Source organism: Oncorhynchus keta, chromosome 12 (assembly GCF_023373465.1).
Source record: "Oncorhynchus keta strain PuntledgeMale-10-30-2019 chromosome 12, Oket_V2, whole genome shotgun sequence".
Taxonomy (NCBI): Eukaryota; Metazoa; Chordata; class Actinopteri; order Salmoniformes; family Salmonidae; genus Oncorhynchus; species Oncorhynchus keta.
Genome location: NC_068432.1, coordinates 125,707 through 152,012, shown reverse-complemented (window position 1 = coordinate 152,012; position 26,306 = coordinate 125,707). Strand labels below are relative to the sequence as shown.

The 26,306-nt window shown below is 42.1% G+C and overlaps 2 protein-coding genes across 5 annotated transcripts; one reads left to right on the top strand and one right to left on the bottom strand.

Moving 5' to 3' along the window:
- Positions 1 to 4,764: 4,764 nt before the first annotated feature.
- Positions 4,765 to 18,008, bottom strand: pwwp2a (PWWP domain containing 2A). Of its 2 annotated transcripts, none has more exons than XM_035755342.2 (2): positions 16,826 to 18,008; positions 4,765 to 8,656 (listed from the first exon to the last, which is right to left on the bottom strand). In XM_035755342.2, the coding sequence occupies exons 1-2, from the start codon at positions 17,965 to 17,967 to the stop codon at positions 6,757 to 6,759; spliced, it is 3,042 nt and encodes a 1,013-aa protein (XP_035611235.1). In that variant the 5' UTR covers positions 17,968 to 18,008; the 3' UTR covers positions 4,765 to 6,756. The 2 variants fall into 2 exon arrangements, with proteins under 2 accessions (XP_035611235.1, XP_035611237.1); XM_035755344.1 differs by lacking the exon at positions 16,826 to 18,008 and adding an exon at positions 9,066 to 9,169.
- Positions 18,009 to 22,745: 4,737 nt separating this feature from the next.
- On the top strand, positions 22,746 to 25,143 carry LOC118370395 (gastrotropin-like). 3 transcript variants are annotated; one of them, XM_035755377.2, is made up of 4 exons: positions 22,746 to 23,017; positions 23,266 to 23,441; positions 24,828 to 24,917; positions 25,022 to 25,125. In XM_035755377.2, the coding sequence occupies exons 1-4, from the start codon at positions 22,951 to 22,953 to the stop codon at positions 25,070 to 25,072; spliced, it is 384 nt and encodes a 127-aa protein (XP_035611270.1). In that variant the 5' UTR covers positions 22,746 to 22,950; the 3' UTR covers positions 25,073 to 25,125. The 3 variants fall into 3 exon arrangements, 1 of the variants encoding a protein (XP_035611270.1); XR_008061774.1 differs by lacking the exons at positions 22,746 to 23,017; positions 23,266 to 23,441 and adding exons at positions 23,907 to 24,184; positions 24,379 to 24,529 and having other exon boundaries at positions 25,022 to 25,143; XR_008061773.1 differs by lacking the exons at positions 22,746 to 23,017; positions 23,266 to 23,441 and adding an exon at positions 24,191 to 24,529 and having other exon boundaries at positions 25,022 to 25,143.
- Positions 25,144 to 26,306: the final 1,163 nt, after the last annotated feature.

Here is a 26,306-nt window from a genome sequence, read left to right as displayed (position 1 = left end):
GTCCACATTCTGATTGGGCCCACATTTTTAGACCGGTGTAGACGATCAAAATAACTTATGGTGATCCTCCTACATCCACATAACTGATCTTTTGACGGTGTCAAGAGGTGGAACTGAGTTACATCCACAAGCAGTTCCCAGCATTATACTTAAAGTGGACATTGCCATTGGCAATGGAGTCACATTAAGAGAAATCCCATGCAGCCTTGTTTACAAATTCTAACACTGGACTGTGAGATGTAATCTACACCTTGATAAGGCTGATAGAAATCCTCATTATTTTGTTTAATGATTTTCAATTTGAGTGTCATTTCTACAGTGCGATTGGAAAGTATTCAGACTCCTTGACTTTTTCCACATTTTGTTACGTTACAGCCTTATTCTAAAATTGTTCTCATCAATCTTCACACAATACACCATAATGACAAAGTAAAAACAGGTTTTTAGAAATGTTTGCCATCATATTTACTTAAGTATTCAGACCCTTTACTCAGTACTTTGTTGAAGCACCTTTATCAGCAATTACAGCCTCGTCTTCTTGGCTATGACGCTACAAGCTTGGCACACCTGTATTTGGGGAGTTTCCCATTCTTCTCTACAGATCCTCTCAAGCTCTGTCAGGATGGATGGGGAGTGTCGCTGCACAGCTGTTTTCAGGTCTCTCCAGAGATGTTAGATCGGGAGTTTCATCAGACCAGAGAATCTTGTTTCTCATGGTCTGAGTCCTTTAGGTGCCTTTTGGCAAACTTCAAACGGGCTGTCATGTGCCTTTTACTGAGGAGTGGCTTCCGTCTGGCCAATCTACCATAAAGGCCTGTTGGTGGAGGGCTGCAGACATAGTTGTCCTGGAAGGTTCTCCTACCTCCACAGAGAAACTCTGGAGCTCTTTCAGAGTGACCATCGGGTTCTTGGTCAGCTCCTGACCTCATGACTTTGTTTTTGCTCTGACGTGCACTGTCAACTGTGGGACCATATACAGACAGGTGTGTGCCTTTCCAAAGCATGTCCAATTAATTGAATTTACCACCGGTGGACTCCAATCAAGTTGTAGAAACATCTCAAGGATGATCAATGGGTCTGGATACTTATGTAAATAAATGTGCTAAGATATCTAAAATACCTGTTTTTGATTTGTCATTATGGGATATTGTGTGTAGCTTGAGATTTATTTTTACTTAATCCATTTTAGAATAAGAATGTCACATAACAAAATGTGAATGCACTGGAAATAGCCTAGTTTCTCATTCTGAACTTCTAATGCGAGTGGAATGGGTGTGGTTCCGTGACAACGATTAAGAGCAGCTGCTCACCGATTTGACGGCTCCAACGCAGTTACACCTTCGACACCGCCATCAGCTATGCGGGTGTCAGCTATCGCTTGATCTGTTTTAATCTAGGCCTAATGCTCAGTGGGCAAAGCTTAGAATATCAGTGGTTGGAGTTACAGGTGAGAGCAACAGAAAGAAAAAAAGTCCCCTAGGGAGGTAGGATGGAGGGCGTTAAATGCGGGTTGCAACAAATGATGTATATGAACGTTAGATTGCTGATGCTATGTATTGGTCGATGAGAGGCTTAGAACCCACTGGTCTGCCATATTGGAACTCAGAAGAAGCAATCCTCAATAGGAATTAATGTAATTCTACAGTATTTCAATTACTTATTGTTTTCAAGGACAAAATTACATTGATTTAAGTATTTTGTTGTTGTAGTGGGGACATAAGTACTTTAAATGTAAAAAAAAAAAAAAAAAAAAGTTCAATGTTCAGCTCACATATAATTTGAAAGTATGCATTGGTGTCTGTAATAGAATTAAACAAATGTAGACATTAAGAAAAAATACACGTACGTGTGTGTGTATATATATATATATAATTGGTTGCGACCCGCAAGGTTGCCAGTTCGAATCCCAGTTGCGACTTCTTTTTTAAAATTTAACCAACATTTTCAATTTATCACATTTCTAATCTACTAACTTTCTGGCTGAACAGCTTTAAATATGTGACAAGACTGGGCTAGTACCATCCCCCTGCTGGTGCAATGGATGTGGCAAGGGACCAGAAGGTCACAGGTTCTAATCCTCCCAATCACCTTTCTCAAAAAAGGTATAATTCAGCGTATTAATGCTAATTCTTATTTTATGTTAACACAAATATTGCTGGGTCTCCCGAGTGGCGATGTGGACTAAGGCACTGCACCGCAGTGCTAGCTATGCCATTAGAGATCCTGGTTTGCCTTTTCCAAATCCGTAGGGGAGTTGCAGCAATGGGACAAGACTGAGAAAAAGGGATAAATAAAACAAATATTGCCTTGAGTCAAGAGGGACGATTTAAAATGTTTGATAATCCAGATACGTGTCCCTGACTACCTCCTGAGGTGGTCAGGAAGATCTGATCACAATCACTTCACTTCAAATGTGTGCACAATCAGACTGTGGACAGGATCAGGACACGCATGTTAGGCATGTTAGCACCAGGTATAAACGGGGCTTGAGACACCAGTAGTCTTTTTCAAGACTGCTTCAACACAACAAAGCACAGCCTTCTGCAAATGCACTGTAATAGCATAGCACATGCAATCTTTATTGCATTAATATAAATGTTTTACATAGTATTGTTTTTATTCATTTTTTGTGTTTGCATTTCAAGATCACTGATCAACATACTAAAAACCCTGCAAAATCCTGTGTCCTGTCAACATGTATGTAATACAAATGTAATATATCTATAATGGTCAGAGTGCTCGTCTACTCTGCAGATGTCCTCACTCAAACTAAGGTCACATGCTTGTGGACATGGACGCCTGCTCAAAGAAATCAAATGGTATTCAGCATGATGGACAGGCCCAGAGGTGGAGTAGGTCTGCAATTCATTATAAATATAGAAATGTTCCTTCTTCCGATACTTAAATAAAAATAATTATATCGATGACGTCTCCAATTCTGGACATGTCCTTCCGTCTGGCAGTGTAAAGGACCCATCAGCAGCCCTTCAGCGTTGTAGCACTGGAAGAGAAGACAGAGAGAGACATGAACACATCAGGGATCTTTTCATCCAAATCAGAGGGCATGCTCTTTCTGTATTTGGCTTCAACAAAGCAGATTCAATAGGTTTTAGTGCATGCCATTAAAAATGCTTTTTCATCAAAGCACTGAGACATTGAAAACGTCAGCGCTATGGTACATGACAGGAAGGGCACTCCTACGAATACTAAAATGTTCATTGAATAAAAGGCTGTAGGTCAGTGCACATTAGTTAGCCAACAACACAAAATTCGAGGGGCCTCCAGGTTTCGAGGGGCCTCCAGCGATCTTGAGTGAAATCAGGAATGAACCTAACGGTGCATTGTTCATGTTGCAACGGCGCCATTTTTGGGATCAATGGCACCTCTAATGCATTTTGGGAGGGGTCCTGTGTGTCTCTCAATGAGGGATCTATACCTGAGTTCTGCTGCATGGATGCCTCAGCCTAGCAAGTTTCTGATTGACAGTGGTACAACCGAGATAGACATCACAAACGAGTCATCGTGATGTGATAACTTTTTCAGCAGTTTGCTGGTCTGGCGTGCATTTACTCCACTGATTATTCAAATGTCTTTGAGATTTAACCTAGTTAACCTTGAAATGCTGCTGCTCTGTGGATCAGCTCCTTGATTTACGTAATGTTATGTGTATGCTGCTCCCGAACATGGATATATACACTGAGTGTACAAAACATTAGGAACACCTGCCCTTTCCATGCCAGACTGACCAAGTGAACGCAATTATCTCTTATTGATGTTACCGGTTTAATCCACTTCAATCACTGTAGATAAAGGAGAGGAGACAGGTTAAAGATGGATTTGTGCCATTCAGAGGGTGAATAGGAAAGACAAAATATTTAAGTGCCTTCGAATTGGGTACGATAGTAGATGCCGGGCGCACCGGTTTGCATGTATCAAGAACTGCAACAGTGCTGGGTTTTTCACGCTCAACAGTTTCCTGTGTGTATCAAGAACGGTTTTACCACCCAAAGGATATCCAGCCAACTTGACAACTGTGGGAATCATTGGCATCAACATGGGCCAGCATCCCTATAGAATGCTTTCAACACCTTGTAGTCCATTCCCTGACAGATTGAGGCTGATCTTAGGGCAAACGGGGGTGCAACTAAATATTAGGAAGGTAGGTAAGTAGCCTTTTCCATTTGTATTTCAAACCAAAACATTACTTCTCAGTACTATTTCATTTACAAACAATTAGAGGACGGAACCATCAAACTCCTCCTAAATGTTAAATTCTACAATGCAAAGATGCATTGCTAAAAATACACTGACTGACAGCCATTGAACAATGGCTTCTATTAGCATATGATGTCAATGTCCTAGATCTGTTTGCAGGTAAGAAAATCTGTTCAATAAAAGGAATGATTTTACTCCCCCCAAAAATCTCAACATTCAGGTATTTCCTCTCATTATTGTTAATGTACCAATAGTCTCAAGTGGTAAACAGGGGCTTGACTGGCAAGTAGTTTTCTACAGGTCTGCTATTTCATAAAAGCCCCACAAACATTTGCAGTTAATGGCAGCTATTATAAGACCACAAGCCACAATTTAAAAGGCATGGTCATTGTCAACTTAAAATATGAGGGGGACAATAGAAATATCTCAAATTCCAAATGACCAATGTTTTTATTCCAGCTTGTTTCAAGGTGAAACTGAAGCCTTATAAATAGCATTGGATTTGTAGGTGTTAATGGAAGTAGGAGCACTAAAATGAAGACAACTAGGTAAGATTCTTGAAGTTGACATTTTATTTATAATACTTTTTAAAAACATCAGAAAAACATTTACACAAGTGTTCTTCAACTGTTACTTTTTCCAACAGCATTCTCTGATCTGCAAACAGATGATGTCCGAAATAGAAGAAACAGAGCCAACCCGTCATTATACACTTTGTCTCTGCTTGTAACAATGGTCAGGTCAGTGTACTCTACCGAGCAATAAGCCTCTGATCTCTACCTGTTCGGGGTCTTACTGTATGTCCCTTAACATTTAGTCAGAGTGGATAGGTATGTAGGCAGGTAAATGAAGAAACATCTTTAGGAAATGTAATTTGTCATTGGTAATTAAATGGTCAAATCTGAAGTGAACAGAACTGGTAGAGATCAGAACTGGTGAGGTAACCCTTCCTCACAACCCTCCCCCAACTTCAGCCAAACAAAAAAGCATTTTTTTTCCATTCTTCATCATAAAAATCCACTAAAAATAATTTGATACAGATTCTACTGTACATAATACATAAAATCAGGATTTGCAGTCGTATGAGATTAGCCAAGCAGTGAAGTGGTAGAAGGTTGAGTTCAGGAGCACCAAATAAAGTCAAACACATTCCAACTCAAAAAGGGTTGAGTAACAGCTGAACACTGAGAACTCTGAGAAATCACTGAACTACTTAGTACAAGTCAACAAGACATGGCAAACCCATAGTAAAAGTTGTAGAAAATAACAGAGCTGTAACGTGCCATACCACACACGTATATGAGAGGAGTAACTAAAATGGCTTCCCTCTGTCAATGCTAGTTGGTTCTATCATTTTCATAGTACGCCGTCGCTCCATCAACAAACATCTTTGTTTAAAATGTCCCGATGTGCAGACAATTCAAATCAGTGATTTTAAAACAAATTGGGCATCATTCTATGCAAAATCATGCATGCAAAATCACGGAGCTAGATAGGAAGACCAGAGAGTAATAAAACAGTCTTGGTTAACTGAGGAGCACAAGGTATAGAGACTACAGACAGGACAGAGTCAGATGAGGAGAGAGAACGGGGGAGAGGTGAGGTGGCCCAAGGGGACTGGACAGGTATGAGGGGGGTGGATGTGCCCACTGCCCAGTTGAGCGGGCACGCTCTCAGTACAGTATCTACTGCCCTGCAACCATCTCTGTTTTCAGAGAGGATTAGAAACAGGGCACCATCCTCCTCTCACCGGCACTTGAGGTGACTTTGGCTTACAGGCACATCCTCACAAGCCCAGCTCAACTGTCTGGAAAGCCCTGGCTGGCAGTGTGCCACACGGTGATCAAGAGCTTACCGGCCCGGCAGCCAGTTCCCACAGCCAGTCAGCTCTGACTGTGTCTGAGATACAGCAGGTACCTAAGCCCCTATAACTGCTCGCTCTTCAAATCCACCAGGGTCCACTTCCTCGTCACATCACAGCTACAGTACATGTCTTCAACCAGCACAGATACATCATATTTACTGCTGCTCAGATCCTGTAACGTTCCGTTCACAGTACCTGAAATTGAACCGCTCGTTGCATAGACTGAAATAACTACTCTTTTGGTCTCTTAAGATTTTGACAATTGGCAGCCAATCAAGCAAACCTATGAACCATGGTGTTAGAACATGACATAAACTTCTTTGCACATAGAGTGAAACTTAAAGGCCTCAAGATAAGGTGAATATTTCCATCACCAACCATTCTGTAAAAATTTTTTTTAAATGAAATGACCAGATTTCCACCAGTTTGGATAAATAAGTGAAATTTGAGAAGGATGATAAAATAAAATAAACACTGCCATTTTTATATATGCAGTAGTGTGTATAACCCCAACCCATTCAGTCCCTTTTTGATCATAAAAAAAAAAGTCCTGGTTGTCTGGCCTGAAATATTTAGTTTCTTTCTCTCAGGAAGGTGAAGGGACATGGTAGGTGACTAGGAGGGGAAGGGGGGGGGGCATGTTTGCCTACCTTTCCTTTTCCCCAAAGCACACCACCTCACGTCTCGAATTGCGTAAGCAAGGCGCGAACCTCAGGAGTGAGCTGCTTGGCAGCCTTGGCTGCCTCTGTGATGGCTTTACGGTACAAGCCCTTTCTCTTCTTGTCGAAGCGTGACTGGAAGCTTTCTAGAAAGGGGGCGACCTGTGCAAGTGCCAGGAAGGAGGTGGTGGGTGAACCGAACCAGGCGACACGGGCCTCCTGCCTGACTAAGAGCCCATTATCTTTGCGGCTGATCTGGATGCCTAAGACGCGGGCTGGCCACCAAGGAAAACCATATATTTTGGCCCAAACGATGTCCCCTACGCAAATGCTCCTGCCGTCCAGAGAGACACACTTAGACACATTTTTGGAAAACACTTTCTGAGATTTACGAGGGGTTTTCTCTTCCGTAGGTGCTGGCAAGGGGTCAGTGACTGCTGAGGATGTGCCGGGGGCGGGGGGCGAGTGCAAATCACCGGGAGGGGGAAAGTCAAAGGTCTCGGTGGAGCTACACTCTGAGTTTGAAGACTTTAAGTCATCTGCACTATCAACGCTGCACATGGAGGTATTAGAGGAGTCAGGCTGGCTGGGGTTAAGGGTCATGTACACCACAAGGTTGCCAGCCTTGCTGCCGCGCGTCTCCCGCCTCTCCTCCCGCCCCCCCTGCTCCTCTGGCTCCACCTTGGGGTCGCTGTGCTCCGTGGCTGTGAGGGGTTCCACTTGGGTCTGGGATTGGGTCTGAGGACTGGGCTCAGGTTCTGGCCCTTTATCTAGACCCTGGTTTTCAGCAGCAGTGGCCTCGCCTGTGGAGCAGGAGGAGGAGGAGGAGCGCGTGGAGGTGCAGCGGGGCGCGCCTGGCTTTGGAGGGGACAAACGGCCACTTCCCGGCACTTTCTCGAGGCAAGGCGGCTTACATGTAGAAGAGTCATTCTCTTCATTACGGTACCTTTGGGGCTTGATGCGCATCCTCGGTGGCAGAGGGGTGGCGTTGCTTGGTCCCACCCCGCTGATCTGCTGCAGCCGCCGGGTGAAGTGGACCTTCTGGTGGGCGTGGGCCTCCTGCAGGGCAGCGGCCCTCGTCATCGTCTTGGCGTTGCCACTGCTGCCAGTGACCACTGTAGTCTCTCTCTGCCTCTTCTGCGCCTTGGCCAGTTTCAGCACCTCCCTTGCCTTGGAGTGATCAACATTTTTGCTCTGTAGCACTTTCTTGGCATTGAGTTGGACTCTGGAGCTGCTGTTGACCGGTGATGTTGTTGTGGTGGCTGTTGTCCTCAGAACCCTGTTCCCTCCAGCTCCGGCCTTCACCTGGCCCAGAGAAGAGGAAGAGGAGACTCGAATCCCTGAGGCCTGCCGTTTGGACACCTCAGCAGCATGGCGCTTCTCCTCAGAGCGAGAGTCATTACGTGGCCGCTTGCTGACAGTAGCTGCACTGTCGTTGCGTCTCCGCTTGGCGTCCTCGCCCCTAGAGTCCGACACAGGGCCTCTACGTGGCTCCCTCTTGTCCACGGTCATGACAGTCCCCTTGCACTTGTCACAGAGCACCTGGCGGGGCCGCAACTTGATGGCGTTCATGATAGAGGTGGGCTCCTCGCGATACAGCCTGCGCTTGGGCCGCTTGATCTTGCGGGGGGGCGGCTGAGGTAACGACTGGTTGTAGGTGTCCCTGATGAACAATGGCGGAGGGTAAGGGGCTCCCTCCTGAAACAGTGGCGGAGGTTTTGAAGTCCATGGGTTAGGCTTAGGCTGGGGGTCAGGGTTTGGTTCGGGGATTGCGACAACTTGGCTGTCAGGGTTTTCCTGGACTGGCATTTCCACCTTCTCTGGCTGGAATGGTTCTGTCTTTAGCTGCATAGATTCAGGTTTATCCTTGTATTCTCTCTTTGGGAACACAGTGATTGGAATTCCATAGGGTCCAAACCTGAGAAGAGAGAATTTGAGGATTTAGAAACTGTGGATAACTATAAAAACTCAACTCTAAACTTGTTTTTTGTCTTGTATTCGTCAAAGATTTCATGCTAATTCAAGATGTTTCTCATTTAGGCCTACATTGTACATTTAGGAAATCAATCTAAATCAATTAAATCCTGAACATTCAAAGAGGAAATATTAAATTAGTGTTGCAAAAGATCAAAGAAGCTCCCACGGCCAAAAACACAACATCACCATAGCTAACTAGAGTGCACAAGGCCCTACAAACAAAGGAAAAAAACTATCCTTGTTTACAATATTAATGCTCATCCTCCAGCTTAATTCACTAATATTTGAATACGGCAGATACAAGTGAAGTTGGCAGCAGAAACTCCATGACTGTGTTTGTTAAACCCTACCTTATGAATTTGGGATCAGAAGTGACTCTTGGGTTGAAACTGCCACACATTTCAACATCTATTGGGCTGCGTTGATACAGGAAGACCAATTAAGATTTTTTTTTTTTTGACACTAATTGGTCTTTTGACCAATCACAGATCTTTTCACATCAGATATTTTTCAGACCTGATCTGATTGGTCAACAGACCAATTAGTGAAGAAAATCTGAATTGTGCTGCCTGTCTTGTTTTCTCTATTTGACTGAGTGTTCCTCAAAATTAAATTCCAGGAGGTGTAGAGATGTGGGCCATGCAAAGCAAACCAGACATAGCCTATATGATCATTTACTTCCCATGAAGCAGCCCTAGTCTAAATTCAACGCTACCATGAACCCAAAATAAACAAATCTGAATAAGCCTATAAAAAGTTTCAGCGGTGGCTATTACCATGGCAGATAGGCTTATTTGTCTATTTTGGGTTCATATATATATTTATTTTTACCTCAGAAGAACCCCTATACAACTTAACAACTTCAGCTCAACCAGAATCTTAAAACTGCCGACCCTACTGAACATTATCCAGATACTAGTGGTTCAAGTGGTTCAACTACCACTACATAGACCTAGTTGAGTTAAGTGTACTGCATATGATATCTCAGCCTAGAAACTATGTTTCCTACCAGAGCACCTCCTAAAATAATCCCCATGTTGTAACAGATGACAGAGCTATACAGAGATAGATGGCATTGGGTAAATGTGTCCCTATGCTGCATCAAGCTCAAATACAGGACAAGATTTATCATGCTAACGCTACTGGACCAAATGCTAACGCTACTGGACCAAATGCTAACTCTACTGGACCAAATGCTAACTCTACTGGACCAAATGCTAACTCTACTGGACCAAATGCTAACTCTACTGGACCACCCTTCCTCCCCTTTGGAGAACAAAACAATGGATCAATAGCTAGGTTTCCATCCAACTGGCGACATTAGATAATATGCTACCCATCCAAAAATCAGTGCGTGATGACGTAGAGCACACAAAATGTGGGTTTTTTTTTGCTTAAGTTTTCATGTACCGAATACAAATCTAAAGTTCAGTGTGTTTACATCGCATTTTCAAATCTACTAATAGTTTTGTAACAAACTGTTGCGTTAAATAGCAAATGTGCCTACTCTGGTGTTCGCATGTGCGCTCTATCAAACAGCTAGCATACACAGTGCGGATTCTTATGGATAAGAGCAAGAATATTTGTATTTGTCAAGCAAGTGCAACGTCAATAAAGATGTTTTGGGAAACAGCTCTGAAATGTAAGATGCTTTTGGGGTATGGGCCCTATACTGAACTCTACTGTGACGTCCAAACTTGTGAAACTAAGACATCTATGATTGTTTCAGATTTGGTCTGGTCCGGACCAACTAAATGAGGTCTTGTTTGGGGGCGGAGCTCATTACAAAAATTACCAATGTGTAGAAAAATACCCAAATATGCAAAAGTAGGATCTTTCACATTTCTACCTTTGTGTACCTTAGGGCTGTCCCCAACAATAGCAAAAATGTTGGTCGAAATGTTTAAACATGTATTTTTGCACATGTAGACACATCCTATGTGTGTTAATCAAATCAAATATATGCACTGAGCTTGTCTGATGCTTTAAGCACACTGTTTGATTAAATAATGAAGACAGAAATTACTAGAGGGAGTCCAACCTCAATTGATTTGATTGTATGCTTGCAGCGTTGTAAAAAAAAAAAAAAAAAAAAAAGAAGACAGTGAGCGACCGTGACTAGCACCCGGTGTCTCTCTCGCTCCACCCTGATGCACTAAACCACTACAAACACTTAATGTGTTTATCACGCTGTCCGTGTTGCTGAAGTTGCAACATAATTTGCCATTTCTTACTTAAAAGTTCTGTTACCAAAATACCTCATTTGTTTAGGAAAAACATTCCCACAACCCTTACGCTTTTTGTGACACATGTATGCATCGCATGCACATGACCAATGGGGCCTGACCTATAGCAAATCATAATCGCATCAATAAATTGGTTATAACAAACTCCGAACACGTGAGAGCAAAATGGATGCAGAAGACGTGACCCTATTCAGACCCTTTCACTTTTTCCACATTTTATGTTATGTTACAGCCTTGCTCTAAAATTGATTTAATAACCCCCCCCCCCTAAATCTACACACAATACCCATTAATGGCAAAGAAAAAAATGTTTTTCATAAATGTTTACACATTTATTTTGGAAGATTACAGTCTCGAGTGTTCTTGGGTATGACGCTACAAGCTTGGCACACATGCACTTGGGAAGTTTCTCCCATTCTTCTCTGCAGATTCTCTCAAACTCTGTCAGGTTGAATGAGGAGAGTCGCTGCACAGCTATTTTCAGGAATCTCCAGAGAAGATCGATCGGCGTCAAGTCAGGGCTCTGGCAGGGCCACTCAAGGACATTCCGAAAAATGCCCCGAAGACACTCCTGCATTGTCTTGGCTGTGTGCTTAGGGTCGTTGTCCTGTTGGAAGGTGAATCTTCGCCCCAGTCTGAGGTTCTGAGCAGGTTATCAAGAATCTCTCTGTACTTTGCTCCGTTCATCTTTCCCTTGATCCTGACTAGTCTCTTAGTCGCTGCCGCTGAAAAAGATCCCCACTCCCACAGGATGGTGCCAGGTTTCCTCCAGACGAGACGCTTGGCATTCAGGCCAAAGAACTCAAACTTGGTTTCATCAGACCAGAGAATCTTGTTTCTCATGGTCAGAGTACCTTAGGTGCATTTTGGCGGGCTGGTCATGTGTCTTTTACTGAGGAGTGGCTTCTGTCCTGCCACTCTACCATAAAGGCCTGATTTGGTGGTCACTGACCATCGGGTTCATGGTCACTGACCATCGGGTTCATGGTCACTGACCATCGGGTTCATGGTCACTGACCATCGGGTTCATGGTCACCTCCCTGACCAAGGTCCTTCTCCCCCAATTGCTCAGTTTGGCCGGGTGGCCAGCTCTAGGAAGAGTCTTGGTGGTTCCAAATTTCTTCCATTTAATAATGATAGAGGCCACTGTGTTCTTGGGGATCTTCAATACTGCAGAATTTCTTTTGTACCCTTCCCCAGATCTGTGCCTCGACACATTCCTGTCTCGGAGCTCTACGGACAATTCCTTCGACCTCATGGCTTGGTTTTTGCTCTGACATACACTGTCAACTGTGGGACCTTATATAGATAGGTGTGTGCCTTTCCAAATCCTGTCCAATCAATTTAATTTACCACAGGTGGACTCCAATCAAGTTGTAGAAACATCAAGGATGATCAATGGAAACAGGATGCACCTGAGCTCAACTGAGTCTCATAGCAAACAGTCCAAATTCTTATGTAAATAAGGTATGTATTTTTTAAAATAATTTTGCACATTTCTAAACCTGTTTTTGCTTTGTCATTATGGGGTATTGTGTGTAGATTTGAGTGTTTTTATTTCATCCAATTTAGAATAAGGCTACAATGTAATAAAATGTGGAAAAGGTGAAGGGGTCTGAATACTTTCCAGAATGCACTGTAATCAATAGCCTAACTGTTAAATGTGTCTGGCTTTATAAAATTATGGAAACTGAAAACGCAGGCCACGTAGTATTTGTACTGTCCAGAGCTAAAAGTAAAACTGGACAATGCTACGGCAAGCTACGGCCTTTGGGGGGCATACTATTAAAAGTGGAGGTTTGGGATGCTTGTACTCAATTACTGCCTACATTCAAACTTTCAATCTCTTTAAATGGGAGGGGATGTGTGCGATTCAAAATGTATTGTTTCTCTGGCAGTTACATTAGGGCAATTCCATGTTAACGGAATGATGCTTTGATTCAATTTTTTCCACTTTAAAATGTATGCCAAACAAAAAACATTGATTTCAAAGTTTAATGAACCATACGTTTATGCAGAAGGACTACTTTAACAATTTCCACTGAAAATATTACAAAAACAAGTTTAGTGGATAGATGCAGATGCAAACTTTGGTAACGGAATTTAGGTAAAATCTCCATCAGAATTTTATGCAAACACGTTTCAAAGATATCTATAAGTGAAGTGGATTTACGCCCGGTAAATGAATTACATCATGGGTCCCTGATCTGTAATACCCAGAAATGCATAATTATGGATATGAATGTTATTCTCAGGGGTCGCACTAAAAAAGATAGGCCTATTTCTTAATACGTTATTTTGCTGTGTTTTGTAAATGCTGATCTAAAATGCTTCATATTGTAATTTCTCCATGGCATCAGACTCATTTTGAGCTTCAGTTGCACTTCTCCACCTCTGATTCAGTTGCACTTCTCCACTTGGAAGAGAATTCACAAATGGGCATTCTATCAGCAGACAGCGCTGACCGATGTGTAGCTACTTTTCTCTGGTACTTTTCTCAGTGTAGCCTACTTTTCTCTGGTAAAATGCAAGATTAACATCAAGCAAAACATTAGGAACTGTAGCTGGCTACATTCTTTCTATGATAAACATTAGAAATGGCCATGCATCGTTTTTTGCAAAAGAAATACTTACTTTTTCATTGTACACTCATTTACTTGTGACTGCTAGCCAAATAGCTTTGCACTTCTTTTGTCACCTGATGAAAATGAAGCCATTTTCTGCACGAATGTATTTTCTGTGAAGGAAAACTATAGTTGCACATCCCCGATTACTCTATTGAAGCAAAACACTTGACTGCCAATATAAAACACAGGTGATATGGTTTAAAACGCAGATTATTTTTGATGGGCTGCATTTTGAAAATGCAGATTTCTGAACTATTAACGTGACCCCTGATTCTCATGTTTAACAAGTTTGGACATCACAGCACAGCAGAGCACAGTAGAGTACATTGCAGTACAAAAGAGCAGAGTAGGCTTCAGTAGAGTGCAATAAAGTTCAATAGAGTACAATACTATACTTTACTGTATTGGACTGTATTCTACTGTGCTGTATTGTGATCTCTAATCACTGTACTATCCAAACTTGTGAAACATATGTCTATGATTGGTCCAGTCAGTCTGTGGACATTACCATCAAGGTCAGGGTGGACTGACCAAATTTTAACTACTTTTCAACATCCATGGACATCCGGTGTTGATCGGTGCTTAATGGGTTAGGAAGCTGGTTACAAGGGGCTCATGGGTAGCTGTCAGTAAGAGCTGGGAGAGGTGACATTAACTGGAGAGTAAGAGAGAAGCGCAGAGAGCGAGGGAAAAGGGAGAGGCACGGGTTGTCCAGAGGCACGGGTTGTCCAGACTCACTGTTATAACACTCTTGGTTTGACCACCAGACGACAGAAGGAGAAAGAAAACTGTTATAATGCCAGTGGAAGAGAGGACAGTAAAGCAGGTGACCCAACTGTGGTTTGTGACTATTATGATTTCCTATCGTAGCCAATTAATTTGCCGTAATTACGTTACATATTTTTTTGTAAATACGTTACCAATTTGAATTACTTAATTCATAAACAAAATCGATATCAGTAAAATACTAATTGGTAGGTTTACCATTACTTGTTACTTCTGTGAACTTTCATTATCCAAAATGACAAAATATCTTAAATGTGCATTTTTTGTAATGGAATTACAAGGCAATATTTCTTAAACTTGCCGAAGGTAAACCATTTCTCCAAAACTAAATATAAGTGTTGATATTAGTTGGCAGGGTTTTTACATCAACATTTTGTTTTGATGTATTTTTGATAGCTTAAGACTTTATAGGGTAGATGTTTTCTAAGACCCCTTTTCCATATGCCTTTACTTATGCCTAATTTACGATTTAAACATTTTGGAAAAATGTAACCATGCCTTAAATTCCCCAAAATATAGACTTAACTTTCATTTGACATGCTCCTGTGAATTTCACATGATGGTGCTCATGGGTTCTTTCCAATGGAAATGCACATAAGCAAGTAGTCTACATCTATACCTGTATTAATATGGCCATGAGCCCCTCCATTACTACTTATAAACATCCTTGAAATCGTAGAAAGATGCAGATTCCTCTGACAGCTAAAACCAACTGTAAAATTGCACTGGAGAGTTAAGGATTAGCGAGTGCCTCACTCTAATCACAATGAATGAAACAGCCAAGAGAAAGAGAACATGCCTTTCCTCACCACTGTCTTTCCTTTACGTCACAGCTTCTCACAGCAGCCTCCTTATCAACGAACACCTTTCATTAACACACAACCACCATCTTTTCCTTCCTAATCAACACCAGGTGACTGTCAGCTAGGTAAAAGGTTGGCCTGGTCCAGAAACATCAGCAAGCCCTTTCCCCTTGGCACTTCATTGATTTGAAATAATTTAATAAGTATGCAATATGGTAGCAGCTCCAACTTTTCCTCTGATAGCAACAATATGGTGGAAATTCCACCCACCTGTCCTAACTTCCATCTTTCCAGATGCATACACCTAAGTAGGGGACGGGTAGAGTAGACATTTTAGGACCAGGTTGATGTCTAGAGGCGAGTTAGTCTGAATCGAAGACAGCGACTAATCTCTCGTCTTGAGCACACATCCAATAGGAAAAACAATGATTCCATATGATCTATGCTATGGAACACACTCTGGCAAATCACAGCCACAAGGCCTGCACTCAGGGGACTGTTGGAAAACAAAAGCCATAAACCGATCCCTTAGACTCAACAATGAGGAATCTAAAAATTGAGTCTTGTTTGTAGAGCGGGGATGGTGTTGATTATCTACAGTACTGTAAAAAATGAAGCAGTAAGGTTTGAGTGGCCTCCATCTTGTCATTGTAATAAACCGGCCATTGTCCTTGGGATCACTGCTGCTCAGGCTCTTATCAAAGCAACTTACACTAAAGTGGCTTCCAAGTTATAGCATATTCTACCATGTATTGATAACCTATATTAATAGCGCATATGGTATAACACCAGAAGAATACCTTGAAATGATATGAAGTCCTGAAGAGCAACTACACAATGAGCTGTAAGCAGCTTGTGAGGAGAAACTAAACACAACAAGGTGTTGATTGTGTGTGCAGATGTCATCTTTGCTAAACATAATGAAGATGTTCAACATAGTCCCCAGGCATGTCAGCAAGTTTAATTATGACCCAAAATCTACACCTGCAGATGATAAAGGGAGGGTTGGAGGAAAGGTGTTGATGAGACAGGTGACAAATAACAAGAAGGACATTAGATAGAATCCAAAGAAGGGTTGTTGATGGTGGCATAGTGCTACATGACTACTCTACCAACTGCAGCATTCTTCTTAGTATGACCTTACACTACAGACTGAGCATGTGATCATCCTCTCCAGCTGACCTCTGATATACCTGGACTTTGTAAATAGAAACATCAAGTTTAGTTTTGTAAACTGAAATGACAAACCGAAAGCACTGCCCACATAACTGGGGATAAGAGCAGTTCCTCTGTATTTTTGTGATATGCTGTCAAACTAGAGATCACCATGGTAGCTTGACCCCTCAACCCCTGGCAAATATAGAAAACTATCAGTTTAGTTCAGGAGGCAGGGGTTTGCAAAGAACAAGGTCCTTTACTGACAGCAGACAAGTCGGAATGAGGACACGCCACATCTTTCAGGTGTGAATTGTTGAGTAATTTTGTATGTGCATAATGTGCAGTGGATGTCAGTAGTAAACAAAAAATATGTGGTGTGTTTCCAGAAGTTAACTAATGGACAGAAACGTCTTAGGAAGTTACATAGAAAAACAAATGTGGTGTAAAACTAAAATATAAGAGACATTTCTTGAGAAGGATTATACTATACCTTTTAGAGAGGTCCATCAGAACCCCAGAGAAGATCTTCTCGCCTAACCGAAAGGACACCACCAGTGCGTCGTCGATGATGTGATCCAGAGATACTCGAACTTCAGAACCAGGTATCAGATTGTCCACTGACTCGGACTGTACCTCCTCAGTATCAGCAACGGGCATGGGGTGAGGGGGATTCAATACGGTCTCGCTCTCGTGGAAGTTCGTTTCCAAACTCCGCTGTCGTGAGCACGAGTCCCCAAGTTCTGCCGAGGAGTCAACCTGACCGACTGCCATTACAGGAAGCTCGGGACTCGGAGAGTTCTGGTTTGTGATGCTCGAAAAGTCATAAATGTATCCAGTCTCCATGGGTATTCCAATGAGTGTCTCCGTCTCTCGAACTGGCAGAGAGTCGACGTGTTCTATGGACTGGGGATGTTCAAGAGAGGCATCTCCCAAAGACTCGGCCTTGTACTCGGTAACAGAAAGAGCATCATCTGCTGATTCGGGCTCCAGTTCAGCCTCATGGGACGGTTTAATTAAAGCTCTATAGCCACACTCGATAATAGTAGGTTGGGTTGATTCTGTGTTTTGATAGTAATTAATCATGGACTCTGCTGGCTCTGCCAACGACAGCCCAGCCTCCGTAGTCACAGGATGCGCAGGGAACGAATGCAAAAAGACCACCGATGGCTGTGAATCGGAGATGGAGCTATTCTGATGGCAGGCGTAGGGCTCGTGCTTACTGAGCTCGTTTGCAGGATCAACATTAGGCGAAAAAAATTGTTTCAAACGTTCTGCCCTCGACATTGTGTATTTCGAACCATAGCCCCCGCGAGAATGGTTATCGGTATTTTCTAAGCCGACCATGAGACATCCTGTATCGATGTGTTCATCCAATGCACAAGCAGCGAGGACTTTTCCCGCGGCTTCTTGGTCTGGCCTGCTCACTAGCTCCATTTGGACCTGGCTGCATTCCTGAACTGCATCCCCATCCTTGAGTTGGTGAACAAGGTCTATTACTGGCGCGTACTGCTGCGTTGCATCGGAGTCGAGTTTGCCCCCCGGCACAGCTGGCACCGGTTCGAGCTCACCAGAGTCCCCCGCTGTTGTTGTTGATACCGCAACAGCTCCTGGCTCCGCAGCCACGGCCGCCATTTTCTTTCCGCTTTGCTTCTACGGCCAGGTCCCGTCCTCTCCCTGTGATAGCACTAGAGCCCGCCCACTTGAAAGCCAAGAACACTTGATAGGCCAGCGAACTATAAAGTTGTAGTTGAGTTGTCAATATTCACGTCATTCAAAGGAAACCCTGGAAACAATTTTGTAATTGGCTCCCTTTGTCTAACCTTAACCTAACGTAACAGGCAAAAAATAAACATTTTGTGAACCTTTTCCACAAGGGGCGATATTGTATTGTATTTCAAGCATCAGCGAGGTTCAAGCAGATATGTTAAAAAATGTACAGTAGGCCTATATTGATTTTGAACCTTTTGTCTTTGGTTCTAGTTCTATCCCTATCCTTCAAACATATTGTCTGGGCAACACTGAATGCATTGCATTTAACACTTATCAGTTAACACTTAACACTTATCTTTCACTTATCAGTCACTTCAAATTCGTCAGGTGGTGACTCACAAGTATAAACTATGTGTATAACTGTGTCATTATGTCTCATATGAGGCAAGATAACGCATAGAGTAAATGCATATAAAGTTAATTATCTTAACCTGCTGCTTAAATTCTCCTAATCTGCTACGAAAAAGTAACGTCCGGTTGTAAGCTCTATCTATCTAAGTAGCAGTCCAAATGACGAAGACGACGAAAACAACAAGCACAATTAATGTCTTTGGTGCTTGCCATAGCCTTCAGCTTCACGATTGCTGACTGGTCTGGTGCAAGGCTTTATACGGCTTTAAGTCTTAGGCCACAATTGCACATTGCTATTTCATTCTCACATTATAGTTGTTTTCTTTAGAAACCAAGCTTACCAGTAGGTCTATGTATACCACAGTTCCTAAAAATAGGATCCAAAAACGAGGATCCTGTTTACATCTGCATAAAAGGTGTATCTGAATGGATAAATTCTATAAATATAATGCATTGCTATATATCCCTTATCCATATTATTCAATGGATACTTTGCAGTATTTTTACAGCAGTACCAGCAGTGTCTGAAATTACACCCCTTATATTGGCCTATAGCATACACTCCTAGGCCTAATGTATTCATAGCGAACTTTTGACCTGAGCTTAAGGTGGTTACTCTGAAAAGCACTGTCAAAGCATCTCAGCAGGAAATACCATTGGATATTATATGGGGGTGGATGGAAGATAATAATATTACTTGACAAGGCAGCTGAAACACATTTTCAGTTGAGGAAGAGCATTTGTGTTACATGTGTGTCCTTTGTGTGAATTAGAGATTATCCACAAGAGATACCGTAGTACACCTTTTGCGAGATCACCTTACAAAAATGACTTCTGACAGAGAAAGATTGTATGACATTTGTCATTGGTAAGTGGTACTTAAGTAGTATGGTGCACTATAAAAGTTGATGTTTCAGTGTGTTATACACTCTTCAAACTGATTCAACCCTTGGGGGAGAATAAAATTATTTAGCTCTGTGCTGAAGGACACTGTTGAGCAAATAATCATGAAAGAGTTTTATGTGTTATCTTGACATAGTACAACAACGACTCAAGTGTTGAAATCAAAGGTAATACGGTATGAGTCAATGAGTAACCAATACCTGAATAAACTTACTTACTTATTCATTTACATTTTTTAAGAATTTCACATGAGCATTTTCTTACATTTAGATGAGCATTACGTAATTCAATGAACTATCAAAAATAGTAGCCAACAGTAGGGTAGATATAAAAATGTGGATCTTATTACATACAGTTGAAGTCGAAAGTTTACATACACTTAGGTTGGAGTCATTAAAACTCGGTTTTCAACCATTCCACAAATTTCTTCCAAACTATAGTTTGGGCAAGTCGGTTAGGACATCTACTTTGTGCATGACACAAGTCATTTTTCCAACAAATGTTTACAGACAGATTATTTCACTAAATTCACTGTATCACAATTCCAGTGGGTCAAAAGTTTACATTCACTAAGTTGACTGTGCCTTAAAACCTGTTGTGCCTTTAAAATTCCAGAAAATGATGATATCTCTTTAGAAGCTTCTGATAGGCTAATTGACATCATTTTAGTCAATTGGAGGTGTACCTGTGGATGTATTTCAAGGCCTACCTTCAAACTCAGTGCCTCTTTGCTTGACATCATGGGAAAATCAAAAGAAATCAACCAAGACCTAAGAAAAAAAACTAGACCTCCACAAGTCTGGTTCATCCAATTTCCAAACGCCTGAAGGTACCATGTTAATCTGTACAAACAATAGTACGCAAGTATAAACACCATGGGACGACGCAGCCATCATACCGCTCAAGAAGGAGACACATTCTGTTTCCTAGAGATGAATGTACTTCGGTGCAAAAAGTGCAAATCAATCCCAGAACAACAGCAAAGGACCTTGTGAAGATGCTGGAGGAAACAGGTACAAAAGTATCTATGTCCACAGTAAAACGAGTCCTAACCTGAAAGGCTGCTCAGCAAGGAAGAAGCCACTGCTCCAAAACCGCCGTACAAAGCCAGACTACGGTTTGCAACTGCACACAGGGACAAATATCATACTTTTTGGAGAAATGTCCTCTGGTCTGATGAAACAAAAATAGAACTGTTTGGCCATAATGACCATTGTTATGTTTGGAGGAAAAAGGGTGAAGCTTGCAAGCCGAAGAACACCATCCCAACCGTGAAGCACGATAGTGGCAGCATAATGTTGTGGGGGTGCTTTGCTGCAGGAGGGACTGGTGCACTTCACAAAATAGATGAGATCATGAGGGAGGAAAATTTAAGTGGATATATTGAAGCAACATCTCAAGACATCAGTCAGGAAGTTAAAGCTTAGTCGTAAATGGGTCTTCCAAATGGACAATGACCCCAAGCAGTCTTCCAAAGTTGTGGCAAAATGGCTTAAGGACAACAAAGTCAAGGTACTGGAGTGGCCATCACAAAGCCCTGACCTCAATCCTATAGAACACTTGTGCACAGAACTGAAAAGGCGTGTGCAAGCAAGGAGGCCTACAAACCTGACTCAGTTGCACCATCTCTGTCAGGAGGAATGGGCCAAACTTCATCCAACTTGTTATGGGAAGCTTGTGAAAGGCTTCACAAGCTTGACTCAAGTTAAACAATTTGAAGGCAATGCTACCAAATACTAATTGAGTGTATGTAAACTTCTGACCCACTGTGAATGTGATGAAAGAAGTAAAAGCTGAAATAAATCATTATCTCTACTCTTATTATGACATTTCACATTCTTAAAATAAAGTGGTGATCCTAACTGACCTAAGACAGCAAATGTTTACTATGATTAAATGTCAGTAATTGTGAAAAACTGAGTTTAAATGTATTTGGCTAAGATGTATGTACACTTACAACTTCAACTGTAAGTTATTCAAGTATGTCAACACGTATGGCACCATCTCATCAAGCATGTCTACAATATTTACTGTGACTTTCTGCCCATGCCATAAGCACTGCATAGCTCATCCACTGGATTGTGTAATTTAGCTGAAAATACAGAGTGTACAAAACATTAAGAACACCTTTCTAATATTGAGTTGGACCGGATTGAGTTGCACCCAGGTTGACTCCAATGCTTCACAGATTTGTGTCAAGTTGGCTGGATGTCCTTTGGGAGGTGGACCATTCTTGATACACGTGGAAACTGTTGACTGTGAAAAACCCAGCAGCGTCGCAGTTCTTGAGACAAACCAATGTGCCTGGTACCTACTACCATACCATGTTCAAAGGCACTTCAATATTTTTTCTTTCCCATTCAACCTCTGAATGGCACACATACACAATCCATATTTCAATTGTCTCAATCCTTATTTCCCTTCTTCTACACTGACTGACGTGGATTTAACAAGTGACATCAATAAGGGATCATAGCATTCACCTTGTCAGTCTGTCATGGAAAGAGCAGGTGTTCATAATGTTTTGTACAATCAGTGTAATTTCATAGTTAATCACATCGAGATTTGAAGCTACAAGAAATGCAAAAGTGTGAGATGTATTCAGTCTTGTGGCTTGCATTTTGAAAAGGCACACTCTTTAGTAGAGGTTCTTGGATGAGCAGTGGGGTTTAACCCTTATGACTTTAAGGGTATTGACCTGCATGTGTCCCTTCCTCGCCAACGCCTTTTGAATTTAAAAACGCGCTGATATAAAAATGAGTTGTGTGTATTTCTGCATAGTTTTTGGCAAGTGCTGGGACTTGCACTGAGTAGCATCTAAAAATAGGAGCCGTAGGAAGTTTGATGTACACTGAATTTGTGGGCGTGCATTTTTTGGAAAGGTCTCAGAGGCTAGGTGTGTGTATGTGTGTTTCCGATGTGCTCGAACAGACTGTCCACCCCTGACGATTATCCCTGGTGTTTTGGCGGTGGTGTAACAAGCTTACTGTCCTCCATGAGCTGATATTGTTTGCTGCCAAGTTCTATGTCTGGTCTCATCATAGGATCTTTGGTCAAGGGTGGAAAATGCAGAGTAATGCTCTGGAGCTGTCATAGAGATCATGGCAACACTCCTAATGGATAACTAAACAGACAAGGAGAAGCTGTTGTTGATTCAGAACCTGTGTCATGTATGGCAGCCTTAGGTCCCCGACTGAGGCAGACTGTAAACTCACCATGTAATTCACTGTTGACTAACAAATTAAAGGAGGGATTGTATGGTCCAATCATGTCCTCTGTTCTGAAGGCATTTTGGCCTCTATGTTGCCATTGATGTAGTATTGAAATACTGTTAATAATCAGGTGTTTTTTCCCCCCAGATACAGTAGTAGATTATGTGCCAAAGGTGAGTGACCCCATGGTCACCAACTCTCTGATGGCACCATAGAAGTTTATGGCGTAGTGATGTACCCATTGTAATGAAAGAAAGGCGGAGATGGTTGCCATGTCTATTTAAAGAGGGACAGGTTGTCACTCAGTACCTGACTCTTCCCTGCTGGTCTTGGAACTGCTTCTCCCTCTCCTTTACCTCTCCTTTGCTTTCTGTACACCATGGCCTTCGCTGGAAAATGGGAAACTGAGTCCCAGGAAGGATACGATGAATTCTGCAAGCTCCTTGGTAAGACATTTATTCAAGTTCAATAACCACCTTTATAAAGTAATAGTAAGCCTATGAAAGTCTTTGTCTTGACATCTTGAATTCAATTGGTTTATGAAATATATTGAAATGGATGTATTCACATCACTGCACATTCAATGGGGATTAGCAGTAGTAGTATAGACAAACTACGGTGCTCGGACATGAGAATATGATTCACAATTGCCTCATTACCCCTAGTCTAACTACATATTTTCTTGTAATCCAAGGCATCCCTGATGACATCGTTGAGAAGGGTCGTGACTACAAGCTCATTACTGAGGTGGTGCAGAACGGCAATGTGTTCTCATGGTCCCAGCTCTATCCCACAAACAAGACCATCAGCAACAAGTTTGTCATTGACCAGGAATGTGACATGGAGACTATTGGAGGGAAAAAGTTCAAGGTAAAAATCTCTATGATGTGTCATACAACTTTCAGTCAGTTCAGATCAGGAATTCATTTAAAAAGAAATCCTATCCTGTTGTCTGTTGTGTAAGCTTCTGTAATATAGTACTTCAGACAAAAGTCTCATATAGTCACTGTAGTAAAAAATTGTCTAGGGGGCTCCCAAGTGGCGCAGCGGTCTAAGGCACTGCATCTCAGTGCTAGTGGCATCACTACAGACACCCTGGTTCAAATCCAGGCTGTATCCCAACCAGCCTTGATTGGGAGTCCCGTAGGGCACCACGTCATTGAAAATAAGAGTTTGTTTTTAACTGACTTGCCTTGTTAAATATAGGTTCAATTAATATTTATAATAGGGGAACTCAGATGCATGTATTGTAATCTAGAATCTAGATGAAACGAACAGATTGTTGGTTTAATGTTACGTTCCCCAGTTTATGTGTTGTAGTTTGTGTATTTGCATGTGTTTATTTCAGGAAATGGCTTCCTGAAATCCCTCAAGAAGCTGATTGGTCGACTCCATGGCTAATTGGAGAGCTGACCCCGCCCCCTCGTCAAGACACAGCTGTCTCCAATTACCCATTCATTCTGAAGCTATATAAATGCCAGTGTTCTGTTCAGGAGGGAGAGATTTGCTGGGAGGTCATTGCAGAGATTTTGCTAGAGAGATTTGCTGGGAGGTCATTGGAGAGGTCATTGGAGAGGTCATTGGAGAGATCATTGGAGAGATTTTTGCTGGAGGTAGATTTTGCTAGAGATTTTTGCTGGAGGTAGATTTTGCTAGAGATTTTGCTAGAGGTTGATTTTGCTGGTAGTTCATTGCTGAGAGTGGGTATGTTTTGTGAGTTTGTTGTTCAGATAGAGCTTATTTGATGTCCTTTTGTTTCTTAGTTTGTTTGTGAAATTGTTTAATATTCTGTTTCATTTGTTCCCAGGGGGAGAAGGGGAAGGCACCTAGGGAGTGCTTAGGCAAGAGGCCCGCGGGCATACATATACCCGTAGCATATTCGCTGTCTAGGCACACTAGGTAAGACCTGGGCGGACCACCCCCTGTATTTTGAGAGGCACCAGGTGGTGCTAAATTAGGTAAGTAGTGGGTAGGCAGGTAAGATAGGAGGAGGGGGGGGGGCTTTGAGATTTACTTTCTTTGCTTTGGTTCCGTCCAGCCCCTTTTCCCCATATTACCCATATTACCGTGTAAAGGAATAAAGTCCTTCTGTCCACATTCTGCCTGTTGTCATTCTTACTTGCACCTACAGTCCATACCTTTTTCACTTCACAGAGTTTAGTTGTAGCAGGGTGTTGCGTTCCCTCTTCATAGAGGCGTGCGTAACATTAACAAATTATAGTATGAATAAATAGCATTTGTGTCCATCCATTTCAGGCCACAGTTACAATGGAGGGGGGCAAGCTGAGCACGAAATTCCCCAACTACCACCACACATCTGAAATCAGCGGAGGAAAGCTGATTGAGGTAAGTAAGTGGCACTTTGCAGAAGACGGTGTATATTAGAGGGGAGAAGAAAGACATTTTGGCAAGTTCAAGTAATGTTTTGTGTATTTTTTCCCCCTGCTTAGACCTCAATCGCGGGCTCAGTCGTGCTGAAAAGAACCAGCAAGAAGATCTAAACACATTGTGACCGTGCCATTAGCAAAAAAACAAACGGAATAATGAGTAAATAAAGTAAGACTGCTTAGCCAACCTGCTGCCTTGGTCTTTGTGTCTCCTATGCTTGATGACGTTTGCCACATAATGGTAAAGGAAAACCTCTTGACAAATGTCTCTACATTTATTATGGGACAACCATTGGGTAGGGTTGGGGGGGCAGGCAATCTATCTTTAAACACAATATAATTCAGTAGCAACTTTAATAAAAGGTTGAAAGAATAGTTTTCAAGAGTTTGCTAGAAAGATTCATACCCTAACATCAAGATTAAGCAGTGTGTAGAATAGAATCTGGAAACCAGTTGGTTTTTCCATTTCCACCATGATAGATGTACATTGTTAGGTTTTAGGATTAAACATTAACAAGCAAACAACAGGTTTGTGTGCCATACTCTCTTAGGATGTTCATGCATACTGAGTTTAGAGCAATTAAGTTCTCTGGGATAGTTACAAAACAATAGACAGATGAGGGGATGTCTGGGGTGAATGAGTGTTCCCCTCTCTTTGTAACCAGCCAGCTCCTCCCCTCTCTGCTTTGTAAACAAAGCTAGCGAGAATGATCCATTACACCCCCTTTGCCTACTCCAGAGTCCCCACGTCCCACCTCCTGGGACTGCCTTCAGTACCCCCTACCGATCCGTCAAAAGAAGGAGGCTACTACAACCTCCCTTTCCTATCATTGGATTATAAATATATTTTCCTCCCACGGTTTTTCACTAACGAAAAATGTTGTACAACTTTATGATCTGTGAAGTGAATGAACACAGGACACAAAGGATGTTACAAAACATCTCAGAAATCCTCTGAAAATTAAGATGTCCATTTCTGAAAAAGAAAAGAGGGGTTCAAATGTGAGTGTTAGATTTCTAGAGGCAAATGTTATTATATTTTGGACTATGCATGGCTTGTACTTTGTCTTTCAGCTGTGGTTTGTATTTTGAGAGACTAACATGTTTTACATTTTTAATTTGCAATACCTACAGTATCAATAGTCTCCAGTTTCTTAACTATTTGTTTAGTGGCAAAGGGAGGGTAGAAATTAGGGATAGGGTTCTCCTGTCTTGAGGTCTGTAGAGGGAGATTCAGGGGAGGCTGGGGAGGGGGTGAGTGGTAGAGGGTGGAGCTCCTCTTCCCCCATTGAATAGCTTTTCATGTGCAATGAATTGAGACATTCATATTAAACTATTCCCCCTGGGG